The 24,500-nt window shown below is 35.1% G+C and overlaps 1 protein-coding gene across 4 annotated transcripts in view; it reads left to right on the forward strand.

The window, feature by feature from the left end:
- Positions 1 to 24,500, forward strand: part of DOCK7 (dedicator of cytokinesis 7) — a 164,254-nt gene that overhangs the window by 108,269 nt on the left and 31,485 nt on the right. For 3 of the 4 annotated variants that reach the window (XM_014549256.1, XM_014549258.1, XM_014549259.1), the window contains 8 exons: positions 2,510 to 2,679; positions 3,385 to 3,539; positions 9,850 to 10,032; positions 10,138 to 10,300; positions 13,677 to 13,773; positions 16,429 to 16,525; positions 17,316 to 17,450; positions 18,775 to 18,927. In XM_014549256.1, the coding sequence (XP_014404742.1) occupies positions 2,510 to 2,679; positions 3,385 to 3,539; positions 9,850 to 10,032; positions 10,138 to 10,300; positions 13,677 to 13,773; positions 16,429 to 16,525; positions 17,316 to 17,450; positions 18,775 to 18,927 (1,153 nt within the window). The remainder of the gene's footprint in view (positions 1 to 2,509; positions 2,680 to 3,384; positions 3,540 to 9,849; positions 10,033 to 10,137; positions 10,301 to 13,676; positions 13,774 to 16,428; positions 16,526 to 17,315; positions 17,451 to 18,774; positions 18,928 to 24,500) is intronic. The other variant, XM_014549257.1, reaches the window with a different exon arrangement.

The raw sequence follows: 24,500 nt of genomic DNA on the forward strand, positions 1-24,500 counted from the left end.
GATCCAACATGTAGAATAGGATATTGCAGGTCCTGCATAAGTGTATATTTAGTTACTGAGTGTGATTGAGTTTAGATAGGTTGAAGTCTGGAATTGGGAGCTGTTGAGAGATAAGGAATAGACAATCAGGTTTGGGAATCATTATTGGTGATTCAGGAAATAGAAAGGGGGAACATAAAAGCAAATGACGAGAAGAGGAACTATTTGGAGAAAATACTGAGAAAAGACCATATAAGATGACAGTGTCAAGTAGAAATCTAGAGAATGAAATCTGACATATGTTCATTAGATGTGGTTTGTGACAGTATTTAAAAATATACTTTCTGAATAAAAATCTGGAAGGGAGAAGAATCTCCAGCTAGATTTCATAGGCAGGTATATAAAATGGCAGATAAGATCAAGGGCTCTGGCTACTTCGTAACACTACTTCATTTCAGATCCCAGCTTTTAAATCTGTATGATCTTAAGAGATAAAAATTAATATTTATTGGCGGTCTCCCTCCCAGGAGCATGCCCATCCCTTTCCCTTCCCTACTCTCTCTCTCCCCCTCTCCTTCTCCCTCCCTCAGGCACAATAGCTTCCTCACTCCCAAGCTCCAAGGGCCCTTTCTTTACCTCCGTTAACTCATTCCTACTAGTAAGCCCATTTCTTCTAGGAATTAATTCTACCTCTGTAATTTACCCAATAAACCTCTCTTGCAAAATTTTTTTTTAAAGTTACTATTTACTGAGGAAGGCAATATAAAAGGCACTGTATTAGGCATTTTGCATAAATTATAAAACTTAATTTCAAACCACCTTAGGTAGGTTATTACCCTCATCCATAGATAAGGAAACAGAAGTTAAGTATCTTCAAAAAATCATTTAGCTATTAAATGATGAAGCTAGTAAGTACCATATCATGAATGTTCAAATACTGTTAGTTACAAACAAAGGAAGTAAATAGTAGGAAGTAAGTGGAAATACTTGGTATAGACTTAAAACATTCAGGAAGTTTATTACTGGGACATCATGTAATAGTTTATTACTAAGTGAAATACTGTATAAGTTAGAGGAAACTAATTTCAAGTGAACATATATTTTCTACGTAGGAAAGAAAAAGAAAGGGTAGGCTATTGAAGAAAGATGGGGTTTATTGAATATATGGGGAAATTACTTTCTGAGAGAAGATACAGCTTTTTCTGAAACAAAGGAAAGATGATCCTATAGCTGTATAGATGGAGATGTGTTAAAAGATGTGACCAGCCTGGCCGGTGTGGTTCAGTGGTTGAGCATCAACCCATGAACCAAGAGGTCATGGTTCGATTCCTGGTCAGGCACATGCCCAGGTTGTAAGCTTGATTCCCGGTAGGATACATGCAGGAGGCAGCCGTTGAATGATTCTCTCTCATCATTGATGTTTCTATTCCCCCTCCCTTTTCCTTCCTCCCTCTGAAATCAATAAAAACATATTTTTAAAAAAAAATGTTTCGACCAGAGCAAATTTGGAATGGCTTTCTTTCCTAAAAGAAAGAAGTTGAAGGTAAGGTCTTTTACTGATATTGATGGTGTAAGGCTTAAGGAGAGATCATGTCAACTGAAACTGGTACCAGGAACAGCATTAAGGGCCAGTTGAAGTTGTATGAATTTTCAATGGAATGGTTTGCATAGTCAAAGCACCTTCAGTTTAAGAAGAAAGGCAGAAGTATGAAGATGAGAGAGACCCTTGCTAGTTTATTAGCTCAGTTGAAACGCAGGTGACTGGGAGTCTAGAAAAGTTGTAAGGGCCCATATGAGGTATATGAGCAAGGAAGTTCCATTTAAATAGATGTCAAAGGCAACCCTAGCCTGTGAACTACATAATCCATTTCAGTGGCTCTCAACCTTCTGGCCCTTTAAATACAGTTCCTCATGTTGTGACCCAACCATAAAATTATTTTCGTTGCTACTTCACAACTGTAATGTTGCTACTGTTATGAATCGTAATGTAAATATCTGATATGCAGGATGGTCTTAGGCGACCCCTGTGAAAGGGTTGTTCTACCGCCAAAGGGGTCGCAACCCACAGGTTGAGAACCGCTGCATTAGGTAGAGGATTTTTCTTCTGGAAAAAAGAAATAAAAGTTTACTTATGGTAAATGTTAAAAGATTTCATTTGATGAAATAAAAGTTACAGCTACTTAAAACGTAGCTGTAACTTTCTTTTTTTTTTTTTTTTGCTTTAAAATATAACCATACTGCTCTTAACTTATTTAACATTAAAATGCACTAACAAGGAGTTAATGTAAAAATATTCAGGTTTACTCTTAAGTGAATTTATATAACATTTCTTCTTCCTCAATTTTTATTTATACAGAAAGACATTTATTGATTTTAAAATAGAAGTGTTTTTATAGGAATAGATGCAAATATGTGGCAAAGTTAAGAAGTTGAACAAGATTGATTTAGTACCATTGCTTACTGTTTGCTTTAAAGGTATTAACTAATATCTGTGACCTTACTGCTTCTTCTCCATCTTCTTTTTAAATAGACTGTTTGGATTGCATAAGAAAGTCATCAATATGGTACACAATTTACTATCCAGTCATGACTCAGACCCACGGTACTCTGACCCCCAGATAAAGGCTCGGGTGGCCATGTTATATCTACCTCTGATTGGCATTATCATGGAAACTGTTCCTCAGCTGTATGATTTTACAGGTACATAGTGTATGTAAGACAGATTTTAATGGCAAATCACAATATATAATAAAAGTGTTAGAAAGTTTCTCAAGAATAAACATCTTATTGGAGGAAAAGAAATATAAGGAAATGTACACTAACATAAGTAAACTGTAAATAATTATATTACTGAAAATCTTTTGACTTTGTGAGAGAATCCATTGCAAGGTTTCTGTAAGTAGTTCTTATGATGAAATTTTAAATAATGATTGTATAGTAGTTCTATTCCTACTTGTTAGAAAATAGGGTTTTTGTGTACTTAGTGTTCCTCTAAAAAATACACAAGAAAGCTGAAAGCTGTGTACTACCCTCAGTATCAATTTTATTCATATAAATATAATTTAAATTAATCTTCACCTGAATATCATTAATTAGGTTTATTGCTAACATTGGGTTAATAAGATGACGTTTTGTTGCTTTTTGAAAATTAGGACCTACAAAGTTTTATTGCTCTTGCTTTTCATATCAGAATTTACTTGAATTCCTTCACTTGCTCTAAAGAAAATACTGTAGGTTGCATTTAAACTAGCCATTAACTGGATAAAATACTTCCAGTTCAATCAAAACAAACATTTACTGAGTACCTAATGTGTATTAAGAACTGTTTATTAAGCTATTTAGAAGTTTTATGTATTTATTTATTTATTTTGGATTTTCTCTCCCCCACCCCCACCCCCACCCCAGAATCTCACAATCAACGAGGAAGACCAGTTTGTATGGCCACTGAGGATTATGAAAGTGAGAGTGGAAGCATGATAAGCCAGACAGTTGCCATGGCAATTGCAGGAACATCAGTTCCTCAACTAACAAGGCCTGGCAGTTTTATTCTCACATCAACGGTAAAAACAACCCTCCTACAGAATTATTTTCCGGAAAGACAAATACTTACAAGGATGTACCCTTAAATAACTAAAATTATTTGTTATATTAACTGATGCAGAAGTACTCTGAGCTTTATTTTGTGGAAATGTTAAGGTTCTGAGAATATTACCTATCTTTTACAAGTTATTTAAAAAAGTATTAATTATTGCAGGCTTATGGTATAAAGCTCTTTTCTGTCATTCAGAATTTTTGAAAGTTGCTTATTATATAGCCTAGTTTTTTAATCCATTTTACTTTTTTCCTCTTTATTGAATTTATTGGGGTGACACTGGTTAACAAAAGTATACAAGTTTCAGGTGCACAACACATCATCCGTTAACATTCTGAGAAATTTCTAAACTCTTTTTCACAGTGGCTGCACCATTTTACATTCTCACCAGCAATGAATAAAAGGTTCCTGTTTCTCCAAATCCTCACCTACACTTTTTTCTTATTTATAGCCACCTTAGTGGGTATGAAGCGGCATATCATTGTGATTTTGATTTGCATTTTCCTAATATCTGCTAATGTAGAGCACCTTTTCATTTGCTTATTGGCACATCTTTTTGAACAACTACCTTATTTAGAGAAAAGTCCATTCAAATTCTTTGCCATTTAAAAATTGTGTTATTCTTTTTGTTACTGACTTAAAAGAGTTCTTTATATATTCTGAGTACATATGATTTCAAATATTTTCTCTCATTCTGCGGCTTTTCACTTTTTTTATGGTGTCTTTTGAAATGCAAATTTTTAAAATTTTTATGAATTCTAATTTATCAAATTTTTCTTTTATTCCTTGTACTTTTTGTTTGTTTGTTAATCCTCATCCAAGGATATTTTTTCCATTGATTTTTTTTTTTTTTTTTAGGAAAGGAGGGAAGGAAGGGGAGAGAGAAAGGGGGAAAGATAAATGTAGATGTGAGAAAGACATTGATTGGTTGCCTCCCGCATGTGTCTTAACTGGGGCCGGGGATCCAACCTGCAACCAGCTACATGCCCCTTGACCAGGAATCGAACCCGAGACCTTTGATGTGCGGGCCAACACTTAAACTACTGAGCAACACCAGCCAGGGCTATTCCTTGTACTTTTGATATTATACATAAAAAAGAATATATAAACTATATGTACAATTAAAGTAAAAGAAACAGCAGTGTATGTACCACCCAGTTTCAGAAATAAAACATTGCAAATACTTTGGAAGTTCCTTTCTGCCCTCAATTCACTCCATCTCTCCCCTCAAAGTGACCACTATTCTCAATTTTATTGACTTTTTAAAACTTTTCTTTATGTGAAATATACTGCACATGAAAAAGTACATGAAACATAAATGTACGAGTTAAAATATTATAAAATGAACACCTTTGTAGCCACCACTCAGGACAAACTATAGAACACTGACTGCCTTTTAGAATCTTTAGCATGTTTTTCTCCACCACAACTACTTACTAAGCTCCCATTAACCTGACTAATGAAATAATTGCTTAATTTTATTTGTAGTTTTACCATCTACGTTTGCATCCCTAAAAATTATAGTGTAGTTTTTACATTATGTCTTTAATATTTAAGCAAGTTACAAATTGTACTATAATTCACTGATTTTATTTCTGTACTAGCGTCCTGGTGCATGAATTCGTGCACAGGTGGGGTCCCTAAGCCTGGCCGACGATCAGGGCCGATGGGGCCATCTCGCCCAGTCCCTATTGGGGCCTGCCGGCCAGGGGGAGGGACTGGGGGAGATTGGCTGGCCATGGGAGGTTGGCTGTGGGAGTGCACTGACCACCAGGGGGCAGCTCATGCTTTGAGCATCTGCCCCCTCATGGTCAGTACTCATCATAGCGACTGGTTGACTGGTCATTGGGTCATAATGGTCACTTAGGCTTTTATATATATGTTATATAATAAAAGGATAATATGCAAATCGACCTAGGGGAGAGGGCCTAAGCCGGCAGGCGGACATCCCCCAAAGGGTCCCAGACTGTGAGAGGGCACAGGCTGAGCTGAGGGACCCCTCCCTCTCCCCCCCAGTCCACAAATTTCATGCATCGGGCCCTCTAGTAGATGATATCCCATTACCTGAATATAGATCAGTTTATTTACCCATTCTTTTGATAGATGCTTGAATGGTTTCTGATCTTTTGTTATTGTAAATAGCAACCCTATATATTCTCTTATATGTATCCTGTATGCATGCCTATGCTATTATTTAGGGTACTTACTAGGAGTGGAATTTGCTGGGTCACAAAATAGTTTTTTCACCCATACTAGATGTGCCAGGGTGTTTTCCGAAGAGTTCGTCTCAGTTTATACTTGCACCTTTGAGAGTTCCATTCATATGTTCACCATCACTTAGGATTTTCAGACTTTTCAACTTTTGTCAATCTGATAATTTATAGTTGTATTTCATTTCCTTGGTGTGTTCTGAGGGTACACACTCTTTCATATTTGTGTTGGCCATTTGAATTTTCTCTTTTAAAGTGTCTAGTTTTGTTCATTTTCCATTGGGTCCTCTGCCTTTGTGTGTGCTTTGCAGAAGTTTATATGTTCTGGATCAAGCCTGTTGTCAATTATAAATGGGTCTTATAATTTATGGGGCTTGCTTTTTCACACACTTAATAGTAAATTTGGTGATTGGAATGTCTTGTTTTAAAATCCTTAAATTTGTCAATCTTTTCCTAGTATTTTTTGTATTTTTTAATATCCCTATTCCAAAATTTTGAAGGTATTTTTAAAAATATGTTTTTATTGATTTTAGAGAAAGAGGGAGAGATAGAAACATCAATTACCAACATCAGCTGCCTCCTGCACGCCCCCTACCTGGGATTGAGCCAGCATCCCAGACATGTGCCCTAATCAGAATTGAACTAGTGACCTCTTGGTGCAAGGGATGACTCATGCTCAACCAACTAAGCCATCCCAACCAGGCTTTATGTTATTTTTTAAATGCTTGGTTTGTTCTTCCTTTTATATATAACCCTAAAATCTGCTAGTACATGGAATTTATTTTTATGAACAGTAGAATTTGGGCGCCCAAGTTTATTTATTTATTTTATATATCATATCAAATCATTTCATCATCATGTATTAAAAGATTATTTTTCCACCTTTCATCTACATGAACTATAAAACTTTTTTTTTTTGCCATAAACTCTGTTTTGTATAATATTAGTATAGCTATGTTAGGTTTTTTTTTCCCTAGACTATATATGGCATGAATTTTTTCACTTTTTAATTTCAGTGTTTTTGCTTATGTTTTCAATGTCTTTTATACATAGTGTGTAGTTAGATTTTGCCTTATATTTTTAAAATCTGGTATGTTCATCTTTGTCTTTCACTAGACTTCTTAATCCATTTGCATTTAGTATAATTAAAATTAATATATATATATATAACATTTTAATTTTACTTCAAATAGTCTCACCCACTATGTGTGAATTATATTTTTTTCTCATTCCACATTTTCCTCTAGTTTAGAAATTATTTCGTTTCTGTCTTTTTGTGATTATATTACAAATCATAGTATGCTTCCTTAAATTAAATGAGAGTCTAATGTAAATCATCGTTATATTCACTTTGGTTAATAGAAGGATCTTAAAACTATTTGACTTTATTTACCATTCTCCCTACTCACATGCTATTTTATGTATTTTTAATTTTGAATATTATTAAACCTGATATTATATTAAAACAACCCATTGAGCCCAGCCGAAGTGACTCAGTGGTCGAGTGTCGACCTATGAACCAGGATGTCACAATTCAATTCCTGGTCAGGGCACATGCCCATGTTGCGGGCTTGATCCCCAGTAGGGGGCATGCAGGAGACAGCCAATCAATGATTCTCTCTCATTGATGTTTCTTTCTCTCTCCTTCGCCCTTTCTCTCTCTGAAAACAATAAAAACATATCATCTTTAAAACAATCCATAGAGTTCTTAATTTGGTTACTGTGCAAGATTTTTTTTGTTGTTGTTGTTTTGTGTGGGGTTTTTTTTAGTTTTTCTAAATTCTATTTGTTTCTTCTATTTTTTGTCAAGTAACCTTTTCTTTATACTTTCAAGTTTCCTGTCAGATTTTTTTAGGGTATAATACTTTTAAAATATTATTATTTTGTGGTTTTATTATTTGATAATTTCAGTATTTCAAGTCTTTGCATACCTGTTTCTGTTGTCTGTTTTGACAGTTCTCACTCATGATCTATTGCTTCCTGTGTACCTGATTCTTTGGCTGTATACTGGACTTTGTATTTGCAGTACTATTTATAGGTATAATAAGAGTCCTGTGATTGTGAATTCTTCCTACAGAGAAGTTTCATTGATTGCTAGTACCAGACCAGAATTATCTCCCCCCAACCCCTTTTTTTTAATGCCTTGGGAGAATGGGAAAAATAGTCCCTCAGTCATTCTTTGGAGGGCTTAATTCTCTCGTGGAAACTTGGTTGAGAAAGACTATTCTTGATACTAATCTCAGGTTGGTTTTATATGCAGCAAATTTCTACTAATTTATCGTGTGCATTTTCTATCTATCTGTCTATTTGAATGAACACATCGTTGCAATTTTAATTTAGGCAAATTTACCATCTTTTTTGTGGGTTTATAGTTTATGCTTTTTAGGTCTTATTTAAAAGTTCTGTTCTACCCCCAAGGTTATAAATATAATCTCTTATATTTCCTTGTAAAAGTTTTAAAATTTCGCCTTTTACATTTAAGTTCTTTCTTTGTCTTGAATTTATTTTTTGTACAATGGTGCAAGGTAGGAATCTTATTTTTTTCTCCAGTGAATCTATCCACACTTATAAGTGATCTACCCACACTTACAATCCATCCATCCACACGGATCCATAACTCTGCTGTATATCAGATTTTCATATATACATAGGATTTTTTATTCTTTATATTCTATTTCATTACATTATTTGTCTGCCATATGCCAATATCAACCTGTCTTAATTATTCTAAATAGTAAATTCTAAATTTATTAATTTAAAATAATTATTTCAACAGTTAAGTATGTTCAGCTTTCCTTTGTCTTTCGTCTCAACATCTATTCCATTGCTTTTTTGTTATTATATTTATTAACTAAATACGAGAATGTAATATAATGGTAAAGAGAAAGTTTTGGAGTCTGGTTAACCTGTATGAAAATCCTGGCTTTACTTTTTCTTAGTATGTGGTTTAGAGCAAATTAATTTCTAGCCTTTAGTATCCTTACCTATAAACTAGAAATAATAATAGTTAATACTGTCTCATAAAATTATTGTCAATTAAATAAGAAAAAGTTATCATACTGTCTTAGCACATTTCAAATTTTGTTATGTTTAGTCATCATTATCACCATTGTCATTCTGTATCTTGTCTATAAAATTGAGATGATACTACTTGCTTGGTGATATTGTTAGAGAACTAAATGAAATAATGTATGTAAAGAGTTTGGCATGATGACTGGAATAGAATAAATATCCAATAAATGATACTATAAACAGGTTCTTATTCTTAGTTTTTTGTTTATATTTTACATACTTATACTAATACATTTCAAATTTTGTTATGTTTAGTCATCATCATTATCACCATTGTCATTCTGTATCTTGTCTATAAAATTGAGATGATACTACTTGCTTGGTGATATTGTTAGAGAACTAAATGAAATAATGTATGTAAAGAGTTTGGCATGATGACTGGAATAGAATAAATATCCAATAAATGATACTATAAACAGGTTCTTATTCTTAGTTTTTTGTTTATATTTTACATACTTATACTAATGGAGATTGAAAAATTTAAATGGCACCTTAACTTTATATGCTCTATGTAAAAATGGTTTTTATTTATACAGTGTCTAAGACTTTTCTTTTTTGTCAGTGTCCCTGACAGGAAACAATGGTTCTCTAAACCTGATAAACTTTTTGTTATTACTTTCTATTCTTATACTTCTCTTATTTTTTGAGTCAGCTGTTTCTTTTTTCCCTTTACTTTCATCATGTTTGATATTATGTGGTAGATATGTTAGTTTTTAATAGTAAGATCTTTTAGTTTTTTGCTTTATAATTTCTATTAACATCTGCCCAAATTAAAACAATCTTCTATTGCCAGGAAAGATTCAATAAACTTCAAGACCTTAAGTCTAAAGTTCGGTATGACTTATATAAGTATTATCTAAATCAGATGGTTCTTTTATAATATTTGGTTTATAAGTAATTTTGGTTTTTTGCTTTTAAAAGAAAACAATTGACAACTGCCCAAAGAGGAAATGGTCATTGATCAATCTGACTCATTCTACTGTTCTTGATTTTCAGAGTGGCAGGCAACACACTACCTTTTCAGCAGAATCAAGTCGGAGCCTTTTGATCTGCCTCCTTTGGGTTCTCAAGAATGCAGATGAGACAGTCCTGCAAAAGTGGTTTACAGATCTCTCAGTCCTGCAGCTCAACCGGCTGTTAGATCTGCTTTACCTCTGTGTATCTTGCTTTGAATACAAAGTAAGTGATCATTATGCCATTGCAAAGAGGAACAAGAAAGGAAATTATATGGAAAAAGAAGAATATTTTCTCAATGCTTCTTCTTTTCTAATGTTTAAATTTTAGGGAAAGAAAGTGTTTGAAAGAATGAATAGCTTGACCTTTAAGAAATCAAAAGACATGAGAGCTAAACTTGAAGAAGCTATTCTTGGAAGCATAGGTGCTAGGCAAGAAATGGTGCGCCGAAGCCGAGGACAGCTTGGTATGTACACAGTATCTTCTCCTTCTGGTGAGAATTCCTTCATTTTCCTTCAAGTTTATTTTATAGTACTCATTGTTGCAAGTCTTCAATGACAGTTCTACCCTTTAAAAAAAGGGTTTTAAATGTAACTGTGAATTAACTGAAATAACCATTTCTCTGCAGGAATTCAAGTTAAGAGCTCTGATTGAAGTAGGCTAAAACGTACTTTGTGATTTTCTCTGGATAGTCTCAGTTTATTCCTGTTGCCCTTGTGTGATTATTAATAGCTCTAGTTTTAGAGCAGTTTTAGGTTCACAGTAAAATTGAGCTGAAGGTACAAAGATTTTTCTTGCCTGCACTTATGTATAGCCTCTCCCATTAACAGCATCATTAATGAACCTACACTGACACATCATAATCACACAGAGTCTATATAGGGTTCACTCTTGGAGTCATAAATTCTATGTAGCATCTCCTTTTATTCTTAAAAGTTTCCTAGTTTGCACAATGAATTAATGTACCCTGTATCTAAGGCAAAGATATTGGCCATCAAACTCAAATATCAGGGAGAAGAAACAGTAGCTTTAGAGGCCTGATTCTAATCCCAGGTCTGCTAACCATTAGCCATATAACTTTGACCAAGTCACTTAATCTCCCCACTTTCCTTTTCCTCATTTACTTCTTATAGTTTGGAGAATTTAAAAGATAGTATAACTAACTGAGCTTATCATCTTTGTAGTGACCATGTGTGTAAACATTTCATAAATTCTAAAGTGACATGTAAATGATATTGTTGCTGTGAACTCCTTAAGGTCAGGGTATGGCTTAGTCATCTGTGTACATGACACATGCTAATAGTCCCATGTATATTTGTTGACTTAAAATATGACTATACATTTATAAGTATACTAGGGGCCCAGTGCACAAATTCATGCATCTTGAAAGGAACTGTGGGCTGCAAGGCTGTGGTGGGCATAGGGGCAGGTCTCAGCCCATCCTCCACGCCCCCACCCAGCCCCTCCCACCATGGTCCTCAGTCCCCTCTCTGCCAGAAGCCCCGCTCCTGCTGCCGCTGATCCCACAAGCTGGCGGCGCCGGCCCCACTCGCACCCACTGATGGTGCGGAGCAATTGGGGCCAGCGCCAGCAGCGGGTGTGAGCAGGGCTGGCACTGTCAGCGGGTGCGAGTGGCGGCTGCTGCCCCAATTGCCCCTCAGGAGCAGGGGGAGGTGGAAAAGCCCTCAGGGGTGATCGAGGCCAGCAGCCACCACTTACACCTGCTGACAGCGCCAAGAGATTGGGACTGGTGCCGGGCGCCAGCAGCAGGTGCAAGCAGTGGCTCCAGCGCTGGCAGCGGGTGCGAACGGGGCTAGCACCAGCAGCAGGTGCAAGCACCGGGCGGGACTGCAGTGTGCAGGAGCAAAGAATTTTCAGTAACCACCAGAGGCTCACCCCGATGACAGCTACCGGCACCCTGCCTTGGTCTGGCGCCCCCACTCACCTGCTCCACCATCCCACCGCGGCCAACACCTGCCATGTTCTGCACTCTGCTGCCTGCTGCCAACACCTGCCATGTTCCACGTGCGCCCCCTGGTGGTCAGCGCACATCATAGCAACCGGTTGTTTGGTTGTTCTGCCATTTGGTCTATTTGCATATTAGGGTCTTATATATATATAGATTCTTTATTTATTGTTTTCCAAAATGCTGTTACCATGGTGATCATTTATTTAAGTGAACTTAAATATTCTTTATATGCTATGTATGTTTGGAATTTAATAATGAATAAGATAAAGTCTTTGCCTTTAATGGAATTAATAGAGCACCGATTTTTTCACTGTAGTTATATACAATTCAAAATGTACCTATGTATTTTCTTTTAACTCATTTATTATGTTAAACAATCTTCTAGAAAGGCATGAAAATTAACTTTCAAGTAGGTCATTTAATTATTACCAAAATCTAATGTATATTATCCTCATCTTTAAGATGAAGAAAATAAAACTCATAGAGATAAATAACTCGCCTTAGATCATAAACTAAGTGACAGAAGCAGGATCTTTTGACTTCCAATTTAGTGTTCTTCATATTATACTACAGCTCTTTCTGAAGTTTATTGTTGGAAAGGTGAAACTATTAACAATATGTTACAATTTATGAAATGTTTACACATTTCCTTTCTTGTTCCTCCAATTTGTGAAATGTTTACACAACTTTAGAATTGATGAAATGTTTACACATATGGTCACTACAAAGTTAGTTACACTACCTTTTAAATTCTCCAAACTATCACAAAAATGTGTTACATTTTTAAACCTGTGGCCTTAAGACAGCTATCATTATTTGAATTAAGAACTGAAGCTCTGTTTGTGGAATTTAAAACAAATAGCCCTAGCCAGTTTGGCTCAGGGTATAGAGCGTTGACTTGCAGACTGAAGGGTCCGGGGTTCAATTTTGGTCAAGGGCACATAACTCGGTTGCTGGCTCAAAACTAATGTTATATGTCAATTATATCTCAATTAAAAAAAAGAATTGAACTTCTTGTTTTTAAAAAATTAGGCCTTTGTAATTCTTATTTGCATTTTGACATTTAAGCTAGGTTACCTAATGATAGACATTCTTAACTAAGGAGATAAAACACTTTCATGAAAAAACGTTTATGATAAAAATGTAAATAGACTACACATTTATTTAGTTAACTATCTTAATATAGGCATATCATTCTTGTTTTCTTTTTTAAATTTCTTAAAGATAGAAATTTTAAAATTAAAAAGAGGTAAGTAGAGAAGGAAAGAAAGAGACGGGAAGGGAGAGAAAGCAGAAGAAATATCCAGACATGTCCTTTATTGTGTGGCAAATTACATTTTTTTCTCAGTATTTTTTAAATTAGTATTTGAACTCTGAATTTTGACTTTCATTTTTCTTTCCATCTTTCCAACCAATTTAAGGTCTCATGTTTTTCAAAAAGGAGCATTAGCTTTCTCATTGAAAGCCTAAAATCATGGCATTCTATTGTTTAAGTATCTTTATATTTCTGCACAATTCCCAATGCCTTCTCCACTTCTGCTGGATTTGTATAAATCAGTTCTATTGCTACTGCCCCTTAAAAGAGTCTATGCGATTCAGCCATAGAAGCCATGGTTAAGATTTTGAGAAAATCAGTATTAGAAAATGTGCTTATTTAAAAGGGTGTTGTTGTTATTGTTGTTTTTGTAATACATGTAGCAAACATATTTCTTCTGTAACTGTTATGAAAGCTTTGAATAAAAAGCACTATTGTCAGGTTTTTCCGTTGTTATTGAGGATAAAATGGCTGTGTATAAAATTACTAACATTGTGCAGTATTTCTTAAATGTTTGCAAGTATACACATAAGTGGTCCAGTTGAAATAACATTTTTAAAAATGGTTTTGAAATGTACTTGACAGAGAGAAGCCCATCTGGAAGTGCCTTTGGCAGTCAAGAAAATCTGAGGTGGAGAAAGGATATGACTCACTGGCGGCAAAACACTGAGAAGCTTGACAAGTAATATAACATTCTATTTTATGTTAATGATAGGCTTGTTGAATTTCAGATGCAAGAGGAAAAATGACTAATTTTAATGTTATTTATGTATATGTTAGGCATTCAAATCTTAGAAGAAAAAATTATTGTACTTAATTTTTAAATTGAAGATTTAAACAGATTTGGGGCAAGAATTTTTAATGTGGTACAGTAAAGCATAATGTTATATATTTTAAATGTTACCCCATTTTCCCCAGCAACCCGCCCCCTTCAAAAGTTGCATTCTACAACTATTTTAGAATATATTTTGGGTGTCACACTTAACTAAATATTTCAAGCATTACCAAAAATTAGAAAACTATTATTTGCCCTCTTGGAGCCTAAAATACAATTAAAGGAAGACAAAACACTCTGAGTCTTCTGATTCTAGCATGGAGGCAAGCCAGGTAAAAAACAACCGAAAATGCACTACCATGAGTCCAGGAGCCTAAAGGACTACACCGTCAGTGTAAAGAGAACTAGAAATGAACCCTTCTCACTGCCTAGGTGACTGCAGGTAAAATTGTGTGGCTTGAAACTTGGCATTGAATTAAGGGGCTAAATATTTTCTCTTGACAATTTGTAATTACAAGTTAGCCCTCAAGTAGCTTGACTGGCCCAAAAACTTTAGAATATGGTGACCAGCTCATTCAGGTTTGCCTAGTACTCCTAAATTTTAGCACTGAATGTTTCATATCCCAGGGAACCCCTCAGTCCTGTCCTAAAGCAAACCAAGATGATTGGTCACTCTATCCGAAACCATCTTCAGCCCAAGAGTTAGAGGATTCTTACAAATAAACTTCCAGAAATATTAGTTCACATCAGTGAACTCAAAACACAAAGCAAGGCCCTATGCAAGCTAGTAGAGAAAAAACAATAACAGCAGACTCAGTACCATATAGATGGAATTATCAGAAATTCTTAGTCTCTTTAGGCTGCTATAACAAAATACCATTTGCTGGGTCACTTACAAACAACAGAAATTTATTTCTCACAGTTCTGGGAGCTGGGAAGTTCAAGATCATGGCACCAGCAGATTTGGTGTCTGACCCTCTCCTAGGTTACAGACTTCTCTCTCGCTATGTCCTCATATGGTGGAAAGGCAAACAGATTCCCCGGGGCCTCTTTTATAAAAGCACTAATCCTATTCCCAAGACCTCTTCCCCTCATGACCTTTGCCTCACCTCCTAATACCATTTCCTTGGGCATTAGATTTTCAACATAAGAGTGTAGTGGGGACACAAATATTCAGACCAAGGCAGATAGTGAGTATAAAATTAATATGCTAAAATTTTTGAGCTTAGAGTGTTCATTTTTCTCTCTTCTTTGTCTGCCTAAGTCCATTTCTTTGATTACTTTTCCACATGTGTTGTGGAATTCACAAAGCAGTCAGCATATATTGCTTTATTTCTGCATTTGTATAATGTTCTTTCTGCTTATCTTGCCGTGTTCTAGGGAAGCTGTTTTTTCGTGTTTTCCTGATTCTTTTTGTTTAAACCATATATATATTTTTAAATATATTTTTATTGATTTCAGAGAGGAAAAGTGAGGGAGAAAGAGAGATAGAAACATCAATGATGACAGAGAATCATTGATTGGCTGCCTCCTGCATGCCCCCTACTGGGGATGGGCCACCAACCCGGTCAAATGCCCTTGACTGGAATCGAACATGGGACCCTTCAGTCCACAGGCCGGCGCTCTATCCACTGAGCCAAACCAGCTAGGGCTAAACCATATTTTTGTCATGTTTCTTTACAGAAGTCTTTCTGGATATTAAGTTTGAACAATGCATTATTTTCTTTTCAATTTAATTCTAACTATGCTGTATTTTCTCTTTAATTTGTAAAATGTAAACTCATGAACTTTTCTCTTTAATGGTAGTAATAAAGATTCAGAGACTTAAACATCTAAGAACTTCAGTAAGTTAGCAATTAGTATGTCCTTGTATTTTTGCTTTGATTTTGTGTATTGTTTTGTCTATTTAGATGTAATATATAATTCCTATATGTTTATTGCTACTAAAACAAATCTCAACTTTACCCATAAATCATCTATAGTTCTTTTTAAATTTTTATTTTTATTAAATAATACTTTTGTGTATATTGGATAGTCAAGTAAATGACTTGATTGGCATCAGATGTTTTATTTCTAATGTGTGATTCCATCCAGAGTTTCAATGAAGAGTTAATTTATTTTCTGCATCAAAATTTAAATTTTTTTGAAACTTTAGGGGGGAAAAGTACATTTATCCTTTAACATTTTGAATAATGCTACATGAAGCAGCCCTAAATGCAAGCCCACATAGCACCACCTAGTGTCTATTCCACGCAGAATAAAACACTTTCCTGTGTTTGCTGTTATCTCTGGAAGCTAAGTATTTCTGCTTTCATGGCATCGTGATAAAATGTGTATAGGAATGGTCAACAAAATGTAGGGTAAAACAAAACATTAATATGTAAAATATTGTCTTTTCCCTTATTCTCTTATAATTTTCAATTCAGGCAAATACTGAAAAATGGTTCCAAGTTTTGTTTCGTTTTTCTATGAATCTTTAAGTCTTTTTTTGAATTGTGGATCTGTTGTTTTGTTTTGTTTCTTTTTAACATAAATATAATTTCTTATACTATTTTGCATTAGGTCAAGAGCAGAGATTGAACATGAAGCACTGATTGATGGAAATCTGGCTACTGAAGCAAACCTAATCATTTTGGATACACTAGAGATTGTTGTCCAGGTAAGAACACAAAGAAGAGGAATTTAAAGTATAGATTTGGTTCCCTCGCTGGTTTTGCTCAATGGATAGAGTGTCAGCCTGTGGACTGAAGGGTCCTGGGTTCAATTCCGGTCAAGGGCACTTGCCGGGTGCAGGCTCGATCTCCAGTAGGGGGCGTGCAGGAGGCAGCTGATCGAAGATTCTCTCTCATCATTGATGTTTCTATCTCCTCCCTTCCTCTCTGAAATCAATAAAAATATATTTAAAAGAAAAAAAAAGTATAGATTTGGTAAATGGGGATTAGGGGAAAAGTATTTATTGAACCATGTAATTACATTTAAAATATAAGTAGTTCCTAAAAGTTACATCCTGGCTCTCCCTGCCCACTTCATTTAAATCCTGCCCATTCTGTTTTTCCCTTTTTTCTTTTATCCAAATCCCGGTAAGCTCCTTTTTTTTTAAGTCCTCCTAGATCAGTGATGGCTAACCTTTTGAGCTCGGCGTGTCAGCATTTTGAAAAACCCTAACTTAACTCTGGTGCCTTGTCATATATAGAAATTTTTTTATCTTTGCAACCATAGTAAAACAAAGATTTATATTTTTGATATTTATTTTATATATTTAAATGCCATTTAACGAAAAATCAACCAAAAAAATGAGTTCGCGTGTCATAGGTTCACCATCACTGTCCTAGATCTTATATTATTATTTTCCTATTTTAAAAACAATATTTGTTTGTGTATACATACTCAGTCTCCTTAACCAAATTGCAAGTACATCTCTTTTTTATTTATCTATCTTTAAATTGCAGACAGTTTCTGTAACAGAATCCAAAGAGAGCATCCTTGGTGGGGTGCTAAAAGTCCTACTACATAGTATGGCTTGTAACCAAAGTGCAGTTTATCTACAACACTGTTTTGCTACACAGAGGGCCCTGGTTTCAAAGGTAGGTTAATTTTGTTCCTTCAGTCTTATTTGACTTTATTAACATTGTCTAAAATCATTTGACATGTTCATTGGTTAATGTATTTATATTTAAAGTTTTTATAGAAGCCCAAGACCCTTGATTCTTCTTTGTCTCTCTTTTATTATTTGCCTTTTGGAATTCTTATTTGGATCACCTTTAACCAGTTTCTGGCTTAAAAAAATAGTTTTGATGTGGAGAAAGGCCTAAAATTAATAGCTAATTTTAAATTTGGGGCTTTCCTTATTTCTTGTTCTGCCTGTTCCTTATTAACTTGATAAATCAAGAATTCAATGAATAAGTAGTTCAGTCCATTCAATTTAAATTAACTTAAAATATGGTGAATGGAAAATAAAGTACATTTGTTTGTTCAATGACTTCAAATATTTATTTTCTACATTCGTTTCCTCCGAAAAATTTGTATATTCTTAAATCTCAAAGGTAGCTATTTCTTTTTTTTTTATAGTATTACAGATATCTCCCATTCGCCCCATCCTTACTTCCCTCCTCTCAGCTCCTCCCTAACACTCCCAGATCTTCACCACCCTATTGCCCATGTCCATGGGCTATACGTATAAGTATATAAGTTCTTTGGTTTATCTCTTCTCGTCCCCTCAACCCCACATCGAGGTATGTCAGTCTGTTCCTCCAGGTCTTATTTTTTGGTCAATTCTTTTTGTTCATTAGATTCCACAAATAAGTGAGATCATATTCAAAGGTAGCTATTTCATTTTATACATCTTATAAGATGGAATACAGAGCTGTTGATGAAACTTAACCAGTAAAAATAACTTATAGTACTATTTTGTAATAATAAAAACATATTACAGAATTATACATGTTTGTTACTATACCAAGTGTTTTATGGACATTATCTGATATAAGATAGTCATACAACCCCATGTAGATAATATTATTAGGCTCATTTTATGGATGAGAAAACTTGTCCAAGGTCACACTGCTACTAGCTAGTCAGTGCCATAGTTAGTATTCAAACCCAGTCTGTCTGACTCTGGTCCACATTATTAACCACTAGAGGCCCAGTGCATGAAATCCATGCATGGGTAGGGTCCTGCCAGCCGGGGCCTTCCTTCGTTCCACGCTACCCCCTGGTGTTCAGCGCACATCATAGCGAGCGATCGAACTGCCGGTCAGTCAAACTCATGAGGGGACACTTTGCATATTAGCCTTTATATATATATAGATTAGCAAATATTGTCCCTTCACCATTCTTTTGATTCTTGGCTATACTAACAAATCTCTAGTTCAGGCTACATAACTTCAATGTTGGTGTTGTTTTTTACAGTTCCCTGAACTCCTGTTTGAAGAAGAGACAGAACAGTGTGCTGATTTATGCCTCCGGCTTCTCCGACACTGTAGCAGTAGCATCAGTACAATACGGTCACATGCTAGTGCCTCCCTTTATCTACTGATGAGACAAAACTTTGAAATAGGGAATGTAAGTATTTTGTCTCTGGATTCATAATGGAATAGAACTCCTGCAGCTGTCTATTTTATGGATTTGGGGAGAAGAATGGAATTATTTTACGTATTTTGAGCCTAATCCTAGACTATCTTGATATTTCTCATTCTATGGATATCTTATAAAAATTCAAATCCTTAATTTTGTTTTCTATATTAAAAAATAACATACAGCCCTAGTGGTTTGGCTCAGTGAATAGAGCGTTGGCCTGCGAACTGAAAGGTCCCGGGTCCGATTCCGGTCAAGGGCACATGCACACGTTGTGGGCTTGATCCCCAGTGGGGGACTTGAAGGAGTCAGCCGATCCATGATTATCTCTTATCATGGATGTTTCTATCTCTCTCTCCCTCTTCCTTCCTCTCTGAAATCAATAAAAATGTATTTAAAAAAATAATAACATGCAGTAGTAAATTTTGAATATAAATCTATGTTGAGCCCTGACCGGTTTGGCTCAGTGCATAGAGCGTCTGCCTGTGGATTGAAAGGTCCCAGGTTCGATTCCAGTCAAGGGCACGTACCTTGGTTGCGGGCATGTCCCCAGTGGGGTGTGTGCAGGAGGCAGCTGATCAATGTTTCTCTCTCATCGATGTTTCTAACTCTCTATCCCTCTCCCTTCTCTGTAAAAAATCAATAAAATATATTTTAAAATAAATAAATAAATCTATGTTGAGCTGTTAAAAATTTTAATTGTTATTAAGTAAAATGAAAGTAATCTATATATAGGGGGAGAGAGAGAGAGAGAGAGAGAGAGAGAGAGAGAGAGATCGAGAGATCTGAGAGAGAGAGAGAGATAATATGCAGATTAGGCAGGGACGCTGTAACAGGTCACGGCCAGACAGGAGGAAGTCGCACGTGCAGGTGAGGCCCGGAGCGGAGACGGAGACAGAGACGGGGGCCTGCCTGAGCCTGTGCAGTGGCTCCCAGCCAGCGTGAGTCAGGCGCAGGTCCTGGCCCCCCGCGGCGCGCCTCCTCGTGCGATTTCAGTCACACGCTGGGCCTCTAGTAATAAAACTAAATGTTTAAATATCTTGGCTTGATATTTTATGATTATATGCCAGACTTTGAGGAATTTCATTTTTTCATTTAAGTATTTATTTGATAATACATTCATGTGTTGTATTTTTTTAGTTTTTTGTGTGTGGTTTTTTTTTGTTTTTGTTTTTTAAGTCAGATGTTTAATTCACTCAGGTAAGTATTTAAAAACTAAATTTTAGAATTTTTCTTTGAGCACTGTTTTTGGTATCTTATTGGGTCTGATATGTAGTATTTTCTTTTAATCCAAACAGTTGATAGTCCTTTTTGTTTTAAAGTTTTTTAAATGTTTTTTTTTTTAAATATTGCTTTTAGAGAGAGAAAGAGAGGGGAGCAGGGAGAGAGAGAGAAAGAGAAACATTTATGTTATTTATACATTCATTGGTTGATTCTCATATGTGCCCTGACCTGGGATCAAACCCACAACCTAGGCATTTTAGAACGATGCTCTAACCAGCTAAGCTACCTAGGTAGGGCTTGTTTTTAAAATTCTTGGTTTTTGTTGTTGTTTTAAATAATGTATTTATTGGTTTTAGAGAGAGAGAGAAAGGGAGAAAGATAGAAACATGGATCTGCTGCCTTCTGCGCCCCCTGCTGGGGATTAAGCCTGCAACCTGGGCATGTGCCCTGACCAGAATCGAACCAGCAACCTCTTGGTGCATGGGACGATGCTCAATCCACTGAGCCACACTGGTCAGACATGTTTAAGTTTTGATGTTAGTTTTATTGCAGTGTGATCATACAGTATATATCTCTTTTGTACCATGTGTGTTTGTGTGTTCATATATGCAATGTTTTTGTAAATGTTACACAAGCATTTAAAAAGAAGGGGTATTTCTTATTTTTAGAGCATTGAGTTAAACAAACAAAAATACCTTATTAATTACATTATTCTGTTTTTCTATATCCTTGTTTATTTTTGGTCCATTTGCTGGACTGACAAATGATTTTAAGCCTACAAATTGTATATTTTTCTCCTTTAGCTTTTATTGGGTGAATTGATATTCATAACTATTACAACCTTTTTATGAATTATTATTCCCTTCAGAATTGAATAGGCTTTATTTTAAGCTTATTTTGGTCTAAATTCTACCTTGTATTAAGATACCTCTGATTTCTTTTTAATTTGAATCCTACTGTTCATTTCGTGTGCTTTTATCTTCCCTATACCTCTTATGTGTTCTTCAGTTACCTTTGTTTCTTTATTTTTACTCTTAAGAATCTATTTTAGGTGTGCCTTTCATATACAAGATAGAATTTTGCTATGTAATACACTCTCTAAGTTGAAGTAAATCTTTTCATATTTGCTATTATAACAAATATATCCTTGAATTCTGTTGTATTATGTTATTATGCCTCCCCTTCTCCTTTAAAAAAATTTGTTGGTTGTTTTTACCTTGCACTATTTGCTTAGTTCACTTTATGTTTTGGTTATAATGTTTATTATATTCAGGAAAGTTTATTTTGCTCTAACAATTACCTTTATCTAGTTATGTAATATCTTCAGTCATCTATTTTGTTAGATTATGAATTCTTAGTGGGGGTAATATTGCCACCAAGCAAGTACAAATTGGTTCTTGGGAAAGAAAAAAAAAATCTTAACTATCACAATGGTTTGTAGCCTTACAAAGCACAACCCTACCACTAGCATTTCACTCTTTAGTACAGTTGATCCTTGAACATCATAGATGTTAGGGGCACTGATCCCTGCACATTCAAAAATTCACGTATAACTTTAACTCCTCCCAAAACTTAACTACTACAGCCTACTGTTAAGCGGAAGCCTTACCAATAACATAAACAGTTTATTAACACATATTTTGTATGTTATGTGTGTTATATGCTATATTCTTATAATAAAGTAAGCTAGGGAAAAGAAAATATTATTAAAATCACAAAGAAAAGAAAATACATTCGCAGTATTTACTGAAAACAATTAATGTATGAGTTCAAATTTTTGTTGTTCAAGGGTCAACTGTAGTTATTTCTCTCATTGGGTTTTATTGAGCAGCACTGGCATTAAGTTCATAGAAGATAAAGAACAAAATATATGCAAAATTGGTGCTGCAAAACAATGGAGGATATATGGCTGTGATTTGGAGGGACTTTCAGTCAGTTGCGGGATCCTAATATCGTATGGCAAGAGGTGGTCTATATGTGACTGTTGGCTTTCATTGGCTTCTTTATGGATGTTGTTTATGTTTGATCCTCAGTACTTCTGTGTGTGAGTTGTGCTTCGAAATTTTTTTAAACTTTATTATTGAATTCAAAAAAGTTATTCAACTTTATCATTAATTATGTCAAGTGCCAAAAGGAAAAATGTCAAACATAGCTGAATGAATATCGAGCAGCTAAATACTATTCTGTAGCTAATTTCTCAAGAAAGTTCTTGAGAAACTTTCCCAAGTTCTTGATTATTCAAAGTTGTTTCTACTTTTAAGACAGCAAGGATAGTTATGAAATTTTTGCCTCAGACTTTGAATAATAAAAAGGGCAAGAAAGCAAAACTTAAAACATAAAGAATACTTAATAAAAAAGGTACTTGATTATCATTTTATTCTGGCATTAAATATTGTTGTAGAGCCATCTGAATATAGCCTGATATTTTCTTCCCTTTACATAAATTTTTCCCTCTCAGCTGCTCAAGTGATCTTTTTCTTTTTCTTTTTTTAAAATATATTTTTATTGACTTCTGAGAGGAAGGCAGAGAGAGAGAGAGAGAGAGAGAGAGAGAGAGAGATATCATCAATGATGCGAATCATTGATTGGCCGCCTCTTGCACGCCCCCTTCTGGGGATTGAGCCCGCAACCCAGGCATGTGCTCTTGACCGGAATCGAACCCAGGACCCTTCAGTCCACAGGCCGACGCTCTATCCACCGAGCCAAACCAGCTGGGGCAGTGATCTTTTTCTTTATATTTGAAATTAAATCCCTTTGGTAGAATATGTCATGGTGTTAACTGATTTTTGTTAATTTTCTCAGGCACATGTCTACTTTTAATTCACTTAGTTCAGAAAGTTTTCTTGGGTGCAGAACTGAATATTTGTTTTTTTCCAGGGTTTGGATAAACCCTGCTTGCTACCAGTTATACATATGTTGGATCTGTTTTTGCTTTACCTTTTACCTATCATTTTCTCTTTCCTTTTTTAACACTTTATTTTTGTTAAAATATATTTTTATTGATTTCAGAGAGGAAGGGAAAGGGAGAGAGAGATAGAAACATCAATAATGAGAATCACTGATTGGCTGACTCCTGCACCCCCCATACTGGAGATAGAGCCTACAACCCAGGCATGTGCCCTGACCAGGGATCGAACTGTGACCTCCTGGTTCATAGGTCAACGCTCAACCATTGAGCCACGCCGCTGGGTTCCTTTTTTTTTTTTTTTTAACACTTTTTGAATTTCTATTCATTTTAGGTGCTTTTCTCTCCCCTATACATACTTTTATGTTCTTCACATCTTTCTTTAACCAATTTTATCTTTTGTATTTCTATTTCTTTTTCAAGTAGTGTTGACTCTCATGTGAGCTCCTGTTTCATCATCACTTTCTGATTCTTGCTATCTTTCCTTAAATTTTTATTTCTGTCTTTTCCTTTGTAAAGTTAATGACTTCACACATTTTTTTATAATGTAAGGCAAATATTTCATTAGAACTTTCATCTGTTTCATGACAGCATTTTTATAATAAGTGTTCTTTATCTGGTGAGTTTCACTGATCTTCCTTACCATTTTATTACTCAGTATAGAATAAGCTGGGTTTTCTTGGCCCAGGTATTTGTAGGAAAATTCTTCAAGAATGTATTTCTCATGGAACTTTGCTATTATACATACATCTTATCTAACTTTCTAAGTTTCTGGTCAATCTGTTTCTGTCCACTCCTCACAAATTTTTACTCTTTTACTTTTTAGGACAGATAGTTTTATCACTTCAAAATTAGTCTTTTATTTAAAAGAAGTATTTTTCCCATTATTTCTGGCATCTGTACCTTAGGATAAGTAGGTGAATAGAGCCTTTTAAATAATTAGAATGGCCTGGAGATAATAGAAGGAGACAGGGAAAGAGAAAAAGATACTTTTTACCACTGCTTGATGATTATGGCTGGAAGAGAGTAATAAGAGATAAAGTTGTCATTGAAAAGGCCTAGAGTAAGGTTTCATAGGACAGATATTTGTTTTGTTTGTTATTGTAGTCTCAGTTCCCACCATGTAGTTTGACACATTTACTGAGTTGATACTTGAGTTTTATCCTTAAAGCTATGCTCAGCAAATGGAGCTTTTTAAGGAGAGATGTGTTTAGATTTGCATTTGACAAAAAATTTTCTGAAGCTATTTAGAAGATAGACTTGGGGGATAAGAGACAAGGCAAAAAGATCAGTTAGGAAGTTATTACAGTAATTCAAGCAAGAAATGGTAAAGTTATAAACTAAAGCAATGGCATTGGGAATGGAGAAAGAACAGATTGGAACAGATTAGGGAATTGTGAATTGGATTTATAGTATGAGTAATAAGGGAAGA

This window comes from Myotis brandtii, unplaced genomic scaffold (genome assembly GCF_000412655.1).
Source record: "Myotis brandtii unplaced genomic scaffold, ASM41265v1 scaffold540, whole genome shotgun sequence".
In the NCBI taxonomy this organism is placed as follows: Eukaryota; Metazoa; Chordata; class Mammalia; order Chiroptera; family Vespertilionidae; genus Myotis; species Myotis brandtii.